Source organism: Anomaloglossus baeobatrachus, chromosome 4 (genome assembly GCF_048569485.1).
Source record: "Anomaloglossus baeobatrachus isolate aAnoBae1 chromosome 4, aAnoBae1.hap1, whole genome shotgun sequence".
In the NCBI taxonomy this organism is placed as follows: Eukaryota; Metazoa; Chordata; class Amphibia; order Anura; family Aromobatidae; genus Anomaloglossus; species Anomaloglossus baeobatrachus.
Genome location: NC_134356.1, coordinates 635,397,997 through 635,411,097, shown reverse-complemented (window position 1 = coordinate 635,411,097; position 13,101 = coordinate 635,397,997). Strand labels below are relative to the sequence as shown.

The 13,101-nt window shown below is 47.4% G+C and overlaps 1 protein-coding gene across 6 annotated transcripts in view; it reads right to left on the bottom strand.

Annotated features, from left to right (window-relative positions):
* Positions 1-13,101, bottom strand: part of ANK1 (ankyrin 1) — a 412,403-nt gene that overhangs the window by 122,445 nt on the left and 276,857 nt on the right. For 5 of the 6 annotated variants that reach the window (XM_075346407.1, XM_075346412.1, XM_075346408.1 and 2 more), the window contains exons 21-24: positions 9,537-9,635; positions 9,164-9,256; positions 5,389-5,461; positions 4,958-4,981 (exon numbers count right to left, since the gene is read on the bottom strand). In XM_075346407.1, coding sequence (XP_075202522.1) covers positions 4,958-4,981; positions 5,389-5,461; positions 9,164-9,256; positions 9,537-9,635 — 289 coding nt within the window. The remainder of the gene's footprint in view (positions 1-4,957; positions 4,982-5,388; positions 5,462-9,163; positions 9,257-9,536; positions 9,636-13,101) is intronic. The other variant, XM_075346411.1, reaches the window with a different exon arrangement.

Below are 13,101 nucleotides of genomic sequence, written 5' to 3'. Positions count from 1 at the left end.
CCTATACCAGTAGTGTGGAGCCCCTATACCAGCAGTGTGGAGCCCCCTATACCAGCAGTGTGGAGCCCCTATACCAGCAGTGTGGAGCCCCCTATACCAGCAGTGTGGGGCCTCCTATACCAGTAGTGTGGAGCCCCTATACCAGCAGTGTGGAGCCCCCTATACCAGCAGTGTGGAGCCCCTATACCAGCAGTGTGGAGCCCCTATACCAGCAGTGTGGAGCCCCTATACCAGCAGTGTGGAGACCCCTATACCAGCAGTGTGGAGCCCCCTATACCAGCAGTGTGGAGCCCCCTATACCAGCAGTGTGGAGCCCCCTATACCAGCAGTGTGGAGCCCCTATACCAGCAGTGTGGAGCCCCCTATACCAGCAGTGTGGAGCCTCCTATACCAGCAGTGTGGAGCCCCTATACCAGCAGTGTGGAGCCCCTATACCAGCAGTGTGGAGCCCCCTATACCAGCAGTGTGGAGCCCCTATACCAGCAGTGTGGAGCCCCCTATACCAGCAGTGTGGAGCCCCCTATACCAGAAGTGTGGAGCCCCCTATACCAGCAGTGTGGAGCCCCCTATACCAGGAGTGTGGAGCCCCCTATACCAGCAGTGTGGAGCCCCTATACCAGGAGTGTGGAGCCCCCTATACCAGCAATGTGGAGCCCCTATACCAGCAGTGTGGAGCCCCCTATACCAGCAGTGTGGAGCCCCTATACCAGCAGGGTGGAGCCCCTATACCAGCAGTGTGGAGCCCCCTATACCAGCAGTGTGGAGCCCCCTATACCAGCAGTGTGGAGCCCCCTATACCAGAAGTGTGGAGCCCCCTATACCAGCAGTGTGGAGCCCCCTATACCAGGAGTGTGGAGCCCCCTATACCAGCAGTGTGGAGCCCCTATACCAGGAGTGTGGAGCCCCCTATACCAGCAATGTGGAGCCCCTATACCAGCAGTGTGGAGCCCCCTATACCAGCAGTGTGGAGCCCCTATACCAGCAGGGTGGAGCCCCTATACCAGCAGTGTGGAGCCCCTATACCAGCAGTGTGGAGCCCCCTATACCAGCAGTGTGGAGCCCCTATACCAGCAGTGTGGAGCCCCCTATACCAGCAGTGTGGAGCCCCCTATACCAGCAGTGTGGAGCCTCCTATACCAGCAGTGTGGAGACCCTATACCAGCAGTGTGGAGACCCCTATACCAGCAGTGTGGAGCCTCCTATACCAGCAGTGTGGAGCCCCTATACCAGCAGTGTGGAGCCCCCTATACCAGCAGTGTGGAGCCCCTATACCAGCAGTGTGGAGCCCCCTATACCAGCAGTGTGGAGCCTCCTATACCAGCAGTGTGGAGCCCCTATACCAGCAGTGTGGAGCCCCCTATACCAGCAGTGTGGAGCCCCTATACCAGCAGTGTGGAGCCCCTATACCAGCAGTGTGGAGCCCCCTATACCAGCAGTGTGGAGCCCCTATACCAGCAGGGTGGAGCCCCTATACCAGCAGTGTGGAACCCCTATACCAGCAGTGTGGAGCCCCCTATACCAGCAGTGTGGAGCCCCTATACCAGCAGTGTGGAGCCCCTATACCAGCAGTGTGGAGCCCCCTATACCAGCAGTGTGGAACCCCTATACCAGCAGTGTGGAGCCCCCTATACCAGCAGTGTGGAGCCCCTATACCAGCAGTGTGCAGCCCCTATACCAGCAGTGTGCAGCCCCTATACCAGCAGTGTGGAGCCCCTATACCAGCAGTGTGGAGCCCCCTATACCAGCAGTGTGGAGCCCCTATACCAGGAGTGTGGAGCCCCCTATACCAGCAATGTGGAGCCCCTATACCAGCAGTGTGGAGCCCCTATACCAGCAGTGTGGAGCCCCTATACCAGCAGTGTGGAGCCCCCTATACCAGCAATGTGGAGCCCCTATACCAGCAGTGTGGAGCCCCCTATACCAGCAGTGTGGAGCCCCTATACCAGCAGGGTGGAGCCCCTATACCAGCAGTGTGGAACCCCTATACCAGCAGTGTGGAGCCCCCTATACCAGCAGTGTGGAGCCCCTATACCAGCAGTGTGGAGCCCCCTATACCAGCAGTGTGGAGCCCCCTATACCAGCAGTGTGGAGCCCCCTATACCAGCAGTGTGGAGCCCCCTATACCAGCAGTGTGGAGCCTCCTATACCAGCAGTGTGGAGCCCCTATACCAGCAGTGTGGAGCCCCTATACCAGCAGTGTGGAGACCCCTATACCAGCAGTGTGGAGCCCCCTATACCAGAAGTGTGGAGCCCCTATACCAGCAGTGTGGAGCCTCCTATACCAGCAGTGTGGAGCCCCTATACCAGCAGTGTGGAGCCCCCTATACCAGCAGTGTGGAGCCCCTATACCAGCAGTGTGGAGCCCCCTATACCAGCAGTGTGGAGCCCCTATACCAGCAGTGTGGAGCCCCCTATACCAGCAGTGTGGAGCCCCCTATACCAGCAGTGTGGAGCCCCTATACCAGCAGTGTGGAGCCCCCTATACCAGCAGTGTGGAGCCCCCTATACCAGCAGTGTGGAGCCCCTATACCAGCAGTGTGGAGCCCCTATACCGGCAGTGTGGAGCCCCTATACCAGCAGTGTGGAGCCCCTATACCAGCAGTGTGGAGCCCCTATACCGGCAGTGTGGAGCCCCTATACCAGCAGTCCGGGGGGTTATCTGGAGTCGCTGGAGGGTGAGGGGACAGCTCCGCATTGCCGGGCACAGCACATATTGACGTCTGGTGGCGGCACTGCAGTGAGCAGATATTGCCATATTGACCTTTGAAGCTTTTTGGATGGATCAGCAACAAATTTCTGCTGTTTTGTACACGACAAGGACAAACCAAAATATAAACCTGCCTCAGTATACAAAGGAGAGGACCATATAGACGTGGCTGTACGGGCTAATGTGGAGGTGATAGGTAATCCAGACTACGGAATAATCTGTGCCCGGAATATAAGAGTTACTGTCCCATATCCAGAATGAAGAAATAAACTATAAAACAAGAATATCTATGTAATATTTATAGGAAGACCCCCGACATATCACACACATAGTGTAATGCTGACGGCAGGACCTGCATGGTGCAACGTGTCATGCTACACCGCATAAATCTCTGCTCTAGGTCTAACAGTGCCTTTGTTTTTACTGGAATGTCCTTCAAAGGCTTATTCCCCCCCAAAAAAAAGGTATTCTTCTATGCATACGATAGGGGTCCAACAGCCGAGACCCCCGGGAATACCATTATCGGGGTTCTAGATCCTTGAGCACGCAGCTCTTCCGCCCCTGTTGAATCCAGGAGAGGTGCACATGAGCGGCATCTATTCCATTCATTGTCTATGGGACTGTGAAGCTCAGGGCTCTCCTATTTCATCTAGCAGTAACATAGACAATGAATAGGTGTCCAACAGCTGAGACCACGGGAATCCCACCCATGATCGGGGTTCTAGGTCCTTGAGGACGTAGCTCTTCCGCCCCTGTTGAATCCAGCAGAGGTGCACATGAGTGGCATCTGCTCCATTCATTGTCTATGGGACTGTGAAGTTCAGGGCTCTCCTATTTCATCTAGCACTAACATAGACAATGAATAGGTGTCCAACAGCCGAGACCACGGGAATCCCATGATCGGGGTACTAGATCTTTGAGGAGGCAGCTCTTCAGCCCCTGTTGAATCCAGCAAAGGTGCCCATGAGTGGCATCTGCTCCATTCATTGTCTATGGGACTGTGAAGTTCAGGGCTCTCCTATTTCATCTAGCACTAACATAGACAATGAATAGGTGTCCAACAGCCGAGACCACGGGAATCCCATGATCGGGGTACTAGATCTTTGAGGAGGCAGCTCTTCAGCCCCTGTTGAATCCAGCAAAGGTGCCCATGAGGGGCATCTGCTCCATTCATTGTCTATGGGACTGTGAAGTTCAGGGCTCACCTATTTCATCTAGCAGTAACATAGACAATGAATAGGAGGCCAACAGCTGAGACCACGGGAATCCCATGATCGAGGTTCTAGATCCTTGAGGACGCAGCTCTTCAGCCCCTGTTGAATCCTGCAGAGGTGCCCATGAGTGGCATCTGCTCCATTCATTGCCTATGGGACTTTGAAGTTCAGGGCTCACCTATTTCATCTAGCAGTAACATAGACAATGAATAGGTGTTCAACAGCTGAGACCACAGGAATCCCATGATCGGGGTTCTAGATCCTTGAGCACGCAGCTCTTCCACCCCTGTTGAATTCAGGAGAGGTGCACATGAGCGGCATCTACTCCATTCATTGTCTATGGGACTGTGAAGCTCAGGGCTCTCCTATTTCATCTAGCACTAACATAGACAATGAATAGGTCTCCAACAGCTGAGACCACGGGAATCCCACCCATGATCGGGGTTCTAGGTCTTTGAGGACGCAGCTCTTCAGCCCCTGTTGAATCTAGCAGAGGTGCCCATGAGGGGCATCTGCTCCATTCATTGTCTATGGGACTGTGAAGTTCAGGGCTCACCTTTTTCATCTAGCACTAACATAAACAATGAATAGGTTTCCAACAGCTGAGACCACGGGAATCTCATGATCGAGGTTCTAGATCCTTGAGGACGCAGCTCTTCAGCCCCTGTTGAATCCAGCAAAGGTGCCCATGAGTGGCATCTGCTCCATTCATTGTCTATGGGACTGTGAAATTCAGGTCTCACCTATTTCATCTAGCAGTAACATAGACAGTGAATGGAGCAGAGTCTTCGCATGCACAACGCCACTCCAATTATGATATCGGGATCCCTGGGGTGTTATGGATAGGCGGTAACTTGTTTTTGGGGAATAACCTATTAAGCTATACTGTTCGTGGACCAGCCAAATATGTCAAAGGAAATCTGATATTAGTGAGATGCCGCGGTTTGTGACACTTTAGGCAAGGCTGATGGGATGGAAGAAGCTGAATGGATCGGCTATGAGTCTTGTGGTTGGTAAAAAGTACCATAGTTCCTACCATGTAGAGGCAAGTGGGGGGTTCCTAGAAAGTAAGAACAGCCACAGTTTTATCCAGGGCCCAATCCAGGGAGGACATAGGAATTGGAGGACACTCTAGAGCGTAATAGTAACGGGATTTCTCACGCATTACATTTATTACCCATCCTATGGGTGTACGATCACTGAGGATCTGACCATGTGGACCTCCACTGATCCCAAAAATGTGGGTCTGGAACCTAATGGAGTGGTAGTGCGCATGCTTATCAGCGAGCATACGCACTACTGCTGCATTCACCTGGACACTTTGGGGATAAGTGATAAATGTACTTAGTGGGAAAGTCCCGAAACGGGAAGGGGAGGAGGAGATATACACTGACACAGGAGGGCAGGACGGGGGTTGAGGGCAGGAGAATCGTAACGCTCGTTGGGTAACACAATGGCTCCTCTCACCTTCATCCTCCGACACATCCAGCATCTCGTCCACAGTTTCTGGGAAGCTCATCCTGTGCCTTTCGTTGGCTAGCTGTGGGAGAGACAAAGTCACCAACTGACCCCGGCACCCGCTCGGTACTTCTGCCACCGTCCCTTCCTGCCCCCTGTATCTGCAGAATCTAAATGTTTGCTATTGTGGCCTATGGGGATCCTTCACTAGCGATGGTAAGAAGCGCAGCTCTCTCCAGGCTCTGAAATCAATGATCCGCTGTAGTGATAATCCCGGCGGTGACTTCCCGCGCTGCCTATGATCTGAACTACCCCCTATGGCTCGCTCGGCCGGGAGCTGTGAAGTCTTGTACAGACAGCAGTTCTGTCACGGAACAAAATGCTTAAAGAGCTTTTCTAGGATTAGAAACAAGAGTGGAGTTTTTCCTCTACACTTGTCTATGGGATGTGTCTAATATTTACGTCAATATCGATGAGCTGCAATACCAGACACAGCCTAATGATAAGGGTGGCGCTGTTTCTGGAAAAAAAACAAAAAACAACAGGCCCTGTATTCTGATCCAGGACACGTTTTAGTACCATAGGTGTCTTTAATATGACAAGATTTCATCAAAACATAATAAAACCTATAATGCTGTGACCCCAGTGAAGGTGTAAAACAAGATAAAAAATCAGGGGTACACTGGAAGAAAAGGACCACAAAGAATATCTAGTTGAATACAAAGATAATTTATTGATACAGGGTGATCAAAGGTGCACAGTGGTGGCAGGGGAAGATGGAAAAACCCCTGCTCAGAAACAACCCACAGGACTACCTGGAATGACCACAAGATGGCAGTGACACCTGCTAGCAAGGTATATGTGCATATACTCTAGGCTGCAATAAACTAAACTGCCGCGGAGAGAAAGATAAAGACCAGTAAAGGGAAATCTATATGTGCCATAAATTATTCCCCCGAAAGAAGGCAGCTAGGACAACCAAGGACACATTACCTTGCGTCATGTCAGAAGCAGGAAAAATCGGGCAGACCACGCGTGAGGCGGGGCCTCGACGCACGTTTCACCAGAAGGCTTTGTCAGGAGCCCTTCCGGTGAAACGTACGTCGAGGCCCCGCCCCACGCCTGGTCTGCCCGATTTTTCCTGCTTCTGACATGATGCAAGGTAATGTGTCCTTGGTTGTCCTAGCTGCCTTCTTTCGGAGGAATAATTTATGGCACATATAGATTTCCCTTTACTGGTCTTAATCTTTCTCTCCGCGGCAGCTTAGTTTATTGCAGCCTAGAGTATATGCACATATACCTTGCTAGCAGGTGTCACTGCTATCTTGTGGTCATTCCAGGTAGTCCTGTGGGTTGTTTCTGAGCAGGGTTTTTCCATCTTCCCCTGCCACCACTGTGCACCTTTGTATCACCCTGTATCAATAAATTATCTTTGTATTCAACTAGATATTCTTTGTGGTCCTTTTCTTTTCCAGTGTACCCCTGTTTTTTGATCTTGCTTTACACCTTCACTGGGGTCACAGCATTATAGGTTTTATTACTTGTGGACCTTTCCGTTTCTGGAAATTCTTTTAGGTTATATTTGATCAAAACATGATGACACGCTTGGCCAGAGGACCGTATATAACTAGACCTGGAGTAGAATAGGATTAATATCCCATATAACTGAGCTCTAAATATATTGTTAAATTGATTGTTTCGCATTGTCTCAATCACAATTTTTTCCATGTCCACCTTTGCAATCAATTTGAATCTTAAAAAAAAAAATGAAGCACTTAATTTTTAAGTGTATCCATGGTAACAGACTACAAACAAACTGTGTAGTCAGATCCTTCAGGCATTCTCCCCTTCCATAAGTTCCCTACTTGTTAGATAACCTGTTTACTCTATAAAAGTTAGCATAAGGGTAGGAAATAGTGTGACTGTACGTTATTATATATAATTTAGTATATTATTATTTTATAATTATTAAGTATTAATTATATTACTTATTGCATGGTTATGCTGAAGGTTATTATGCAGCAATTTTTTAAAAATTTTAACATGGAGATGCATATATTTGCATTAGAACTGTATACAAAAAACGGTAGACGGGACAATAAGATATGGTATTATAGTTGTATATAGCCATGATTGAAATTCGTAATGACATTCATGCATTTCTGGGCATTATTTTCTTACAAGATCTGATGGGGTAAGCTGATAATTCAGGCACTAGGGTATAAGGATAGAGAACTCCAAGAAAGAATATTAAAATATATATACAGTACAGACCGAAAGTTTGGACACACCTTCTCATTCAAAGAGTTTTCTTTATTTTCATGACTCTGAAAAATTGTAGATTCACATTGAAGGCGTCAAAACTATGAATTATCACATGTGGAATGAAATACTTAACAAAAAAGTGTGAAACAACTGAAAATATGTCTTATATTCTAGGTTCTTCAAAGTAGCCTCCTTTTGCTTTGATTACTGCTTTGCACACTCTTGGTATTCTCTTGATGAGCTTCTAGAGGTAGTCACCGGAAATAGTTTTCCCTTCACAGGTGTGCCCTGTCAGGTTTAATAAGTGGGATTTCTTGCCTCATAAATGGGGTTGGGACCATCAGTTGTGTTGTGCAGTCTGGTGGATACACAGCTGATAGTCCTACTGAATAGACTGTTAGAATTTGTGTTATGGCAAGAAAAAAGCAGCTAAGTAAAGAAAAACGAGTGGCCATCATTACTTTAAGAAATGAAGGTCAGTCAGTCTGAAAAATTAGGAAAACTTTGAAAGAGTCCCCAAGTGCAGTGGCAAAAACCATCAAACGCTACAAAGAAACTGGCTCATATGAGGACCGTCCCAGGAAAGGAAGACCAAGAGTCACCTCTGCTGCGGAGGATAAGTTTATCTGGGTCACCAGCCTCAGAAATCACAGGTTAACAGCAGCTCAGATTAGAGACCAGGTCTATGCCACACAGAGTTCTAGCAGCAGACACATCTCTAGAACAACTGATAAGAGGAGACTTTGTGTAGCAGGCCTTCATGGTAAAACCTATTGAAGCTCATCAAGAGAATGCCAAGAGTGTGCAAAGCAGTAATCAAAGCAAAAGGTGGCTACTTTGAATAACCTAGAATATAAGACATATTTTCAGTTGTTTCACACTTTTTTGTTAAGTATTTCATTCCACATGTGTTAATTCATAGTTTTGATGCCTTCAATGTGAATCTACAATTTTTCAGAGTCATGAAAATAAAGAAAACTCTTTGAATGAGAAGGTGTGTCCAAACTTTTGGTCTGTACTGTATATACCTTTATTTCAAAATTCATAATAACTGTAAATTCATAAAAACCGTAGAGGGACCCCCTGACGCACGTTTCTCTCGGCTCCCTGATACACAGGATAACTTGAGCAATCCTGTGTCTTCTAAGAAAAAGAAGAAAAAGCTGCTGCCAAACTCCTCTGGCGGGGGCCTATCTATCTTAAAAGGAACTTCAGTCTGAAAATCGGATACACTAGATGTTGGGGAGATTTAGATTTGGGAGGACCCCCATACACTTCAGCGGGTTCAGACTACTTTAGTCTAATTTTTATGGGGGTCTTAAGTAATACTTAGCCTCACCCATTCAGTAAGGAAGGGGCTTCAAATGACCACAAATTAAGAACATGCGGGTGACAATGAAGGGGCCAATGACCATTTGTGCCTTGTGACCAGCTCCTGTTATAACTAGCTATGGCCTCTCCATATTTTAGCTGCAGCTTCCCCATTCTTCTTTGTTCCATCTCCCCTCATATTACTCACCTGGGTGGGTGGTCCATCTGTCACCAGACTCAGAACATCTGTCACAGAGATGTATCCTAGACGCTTTGCAATGGCCAACGGCGTGATCCCATTCTGCAGAGGCGTAGGGCACGGGAGGATGCGAGAGGGCAATGAGGAAAAGAATGAGGCACGAGAGGCCGAGAAGTGGCATCGGATGGGTGATGAGGAGGCACGACAGGTGACAGGAACAGGGAAAAAAAAATAAAAAAACAGGACAGGGTGATAAAGTACAATGATAGTCAAAAACTGACAGATCACGAGAGGTCAGGACAACAGAGCCAGAAGACGATCTCTAAGACATTGGACAAGACGTAAGGACAAAAGTGGTTAGGAGGCAACTCTTAGCTCTCACCATGCTAGCCTGATTGGGGCAAGCTCCAGACTTCAAGAGAAGGGTGACGATGTCCGTGTGCCCCTGCTGGGCGGCCTGGTGGAGAGGAGCGAACCCCAACTAAAACGGAACATATACAAATAACATATATTACATTTTAGTGTGAGCTTACCCTCATCATCTGAAAAATAAACACTATAAGCCAAATGAATAAGCAAAAAGCCAACCAAGCTCATGATGGAAAATCCGGGAGAAACCCAGGCCTGTAATGGAGCTGTCATTGTGGAAACGCAACAGGACAGCAGATCACTTAATGGGGTAATACAACCAATTTACTGACCAGTCCAATTTACTGACATGACAAATGTCTGATCGGTCATAGCCTGACTGCTGAAATGATCTCTAAAAGGGCATAAAGTTAAAAATGGCACATTACCTTTGTATTTTGGGTAAAAAAAAATAATTCATTTTTAAATTTACAAAAAAGCAAAATGGGCCTATGCAAAAGTTTGGGCACCCTGCATGGTTAGTTCCTAGTAACACTCTCTTTGGCAAGTATCACAGCTTGTAAACACTTTTTGTACTCGGCCAAGAGTCTTTCAATTCTTGTTTCATGGATTTTCATCCATTCTTCCTTGGAAAAGTCTTCCAGTTCTGTGAGATTCCTGGCTCATCTTCCAGTTCTGTGAGATTCCTGGCTCGTCCTCCACTTCTGTGAGATTCCTGGCTCATCTTCTAGTTCTGTGAGATTCCTGGCTCATCTTCCAGTTCTGTGAGATTCCTGGCTCGTCTTCCACTTCTGTGAGATTCCTGGCTCATCTTCTAGTTCTGTGAGATTCCTGGCTCATCTTCCAGTTCTGTGAGATTCCTGGCTCGTCTTCCAGTTCTGTGAGATTCCTGGCTCATCTTCCAGTTCTGTGAGATTCCTGGCTCATCTTCCAGTTCTGTGAGATTCCTGGCTCATCTTCCAGTTCTGTGAGATTCCTGGCTTATCTTCCAGTTCTGTGAGATCCCTGCTCGTCCTCCAGTTCTGTGAGATTCCTGGCTCGTCCTCCAGTTCTGTGAGATTCCTGGCTCATCTTCCAGTTCCTGTGAGATTCCTGGCTCATCTTCCAGTTCTGTGAGATTCCTGACTCGTCCTCCAGTTCTGTGAGATTCCTGGATCATCTTCCAGTTCTGTGAGATTCCTGGCTCATCTTCCAGTTCTGTGAGATTGCGGGCTCATCTTCCAGTTCTGTGAGATTCCTGGCTCGTCCTCCAGTTCTGTGAGATTCCTGGCTCATCTTCCAGTTCTGTGAGATTCCTGGCTCATCTTCCAGTTCTGTGAGATTCCTGGCTCATCTTCCAGTTCTGTGAGATTCCTGGCTCGTCTTCCAGTTCTGTGAGATTCCTGGCTCATCTTCCAGTTCTGTGAGATTCCTGGCTCATCTTCCAGTTCTGTGAGATTCCTGGCTCGTCTTCCAGTTCTGTGAGATTCCTGGCTCATCTTCCAGTTCTGTGAGATTCCTGGCTCATCTTCCAGTTCTGTGAGATTCCTGGCTCGTCTTCCAGTTCTGTGAGATTCCTGGCTCGTCTTCCAGTTCTGTGAGATTCCTGGCTCATCTTCCAGTTCTGTGAGATTCCTACGGTAGCTCGTCCTCCAGTTCTGTGAGATTCCTGGCTCGTCCTCCAGTTCTGTGAGATTCCTGGCTCGTCTTGCATGCATTGTTCTTCCTTGGAGATGTCTTCCAGTTCTGTGAGATTCCTGGCTCTTCTTGCATGCACTGCTCTTTTGAGGTCTAGCCACAGATTTCCAATGATGTTCAGATCAAGGGACTGTGAGGGCCATTGTAAAACCTTCACCTTGCTTTTGAGGTCATCTATTGTGGATTTCAATGTGTTTTTAGAATTAATTATCCATTTGTAGAAGCCATCCTCTTTTCTCCTCTTTTCAACTTAAGCTTTTTTACAGATGGTGCTATGTTTGCATCAAGAATTTACATCCATTCTTCCCTCTACCCGTAAAATGTTCCCAGTGCAATTGCATGCAATACAACCCCTAAGCATGATTGATCCACTTCCATACTTAATGGTTGGCGAGATATTCTTTTCCTGTAATTCTGTGGCCTTTATCCTCCACACATACACTACAGTTCAAAAGTTTAGTGTACCTTAGATATTTCCTTATTTTTGAAAGGAAAGCACATTTTTTTCAAAGAAGCTAACATTAAATTAAACAGAAATACACTCTATACATTGTTAATATGGTAAATAACTATTCTAGCTGCAAACGTCTGGTTTTGAATGCAATATCTACATAGGTGTATAGAGGCCCATTTCCAACAACCACCACTGGAGTCAGTGTTCTAATGGTACATTGTGTTTCCTAACTGTGTTAGAAGGCTATTGGATGTTTAGAGATTTCCTACAACGGTGTGTACTACTCCCTTCAGAGGAGAGCACAAACAGGCTCTAACCAGAGTAGAAAGAGAAGTGGGAGGCCGCGCTGCACAACTGAGCAACAAGACAAGTACATTAGAGTCTCTAGTTTGAGAAATCGACGCTTCACAGGTCCTCAACTGGCAGCTTCTTTAAATAGTATCCACAAAACACCAGTGTCAACGTCTACAGTGAAAAGGCGACTCCGGGATGCTGGCCTTCAGGGCAGAGTGGCAAAGAAAAAGCCATATCTAAGACTGGCTAATAAAAGGATAAGATTAATAGGGCAAAAGAACACAGGCATTGGACAGAGGAAGACTGGAAAAAAGTGTTATGGACAGGCGAATCAAAGTTTGAGGTGTTTGGATCACACAGAAGAACATTCTACAGTGAAAAGGCGACTCCGGGATGCTGGCCTTCAGGGCAGAGTGGCAAAGAAAAAGCCATATCTAAGACTGGCTAATAAAAGGATAAGATTAATAGGGCAAAAGAACACAGGCATTGGACAGAGGAAGACTGGAAAAAAGTGTTATGGACAGACGAATCAAAGTTTGAGGTGTTTGGATCACACAGAAGAACATTTGTGAGACGTAGAACAACTGAAAAGATGCTGGAAGAGAGCCTGATGCCATCTGTCAAGCATGGTGGAGGTAATGTGATGGTCTGGGGTTGCTTTGGTGCTGGTAAAGTGGGAGATTTGTACAATGTAAAAGGGATTTGAATAAGGAAGGCCATCGCTCCATTTTGCAATGCCATACCCTTTGGACAGCGCTTGATTGGAGCCAATTTCATCCTACAACAGGACAATGACCCAAAGCACACCTCCAAATTATGCATGAACTATTTAGGGAAGAAGCAGCAGCTGGTATTCTATCTGTAATGGAGTGGCAGCCCAGTCACCAGATCTCAACCCTATTGAGCTGTTGTGGGAGCAGCTTGACCGTATGGTGCAAAACGTGCCCATCAAGCCAATCCAACTTGTGGGAGGGGGGGGGGCATGGGGTGAAATATCTCCAGATTACCGCAGCAAATTAACAGCTAGAATGCCAAAGCTCTGCAAATCTGGAATTGCTGCAAAGGAGCATTCTGTGCCGAAAGCAAAGTCTGAAGGAAAAATTATAATTTCAAGTAAAAATCATTATTTCTAACCTCGTCACTGGACGATATT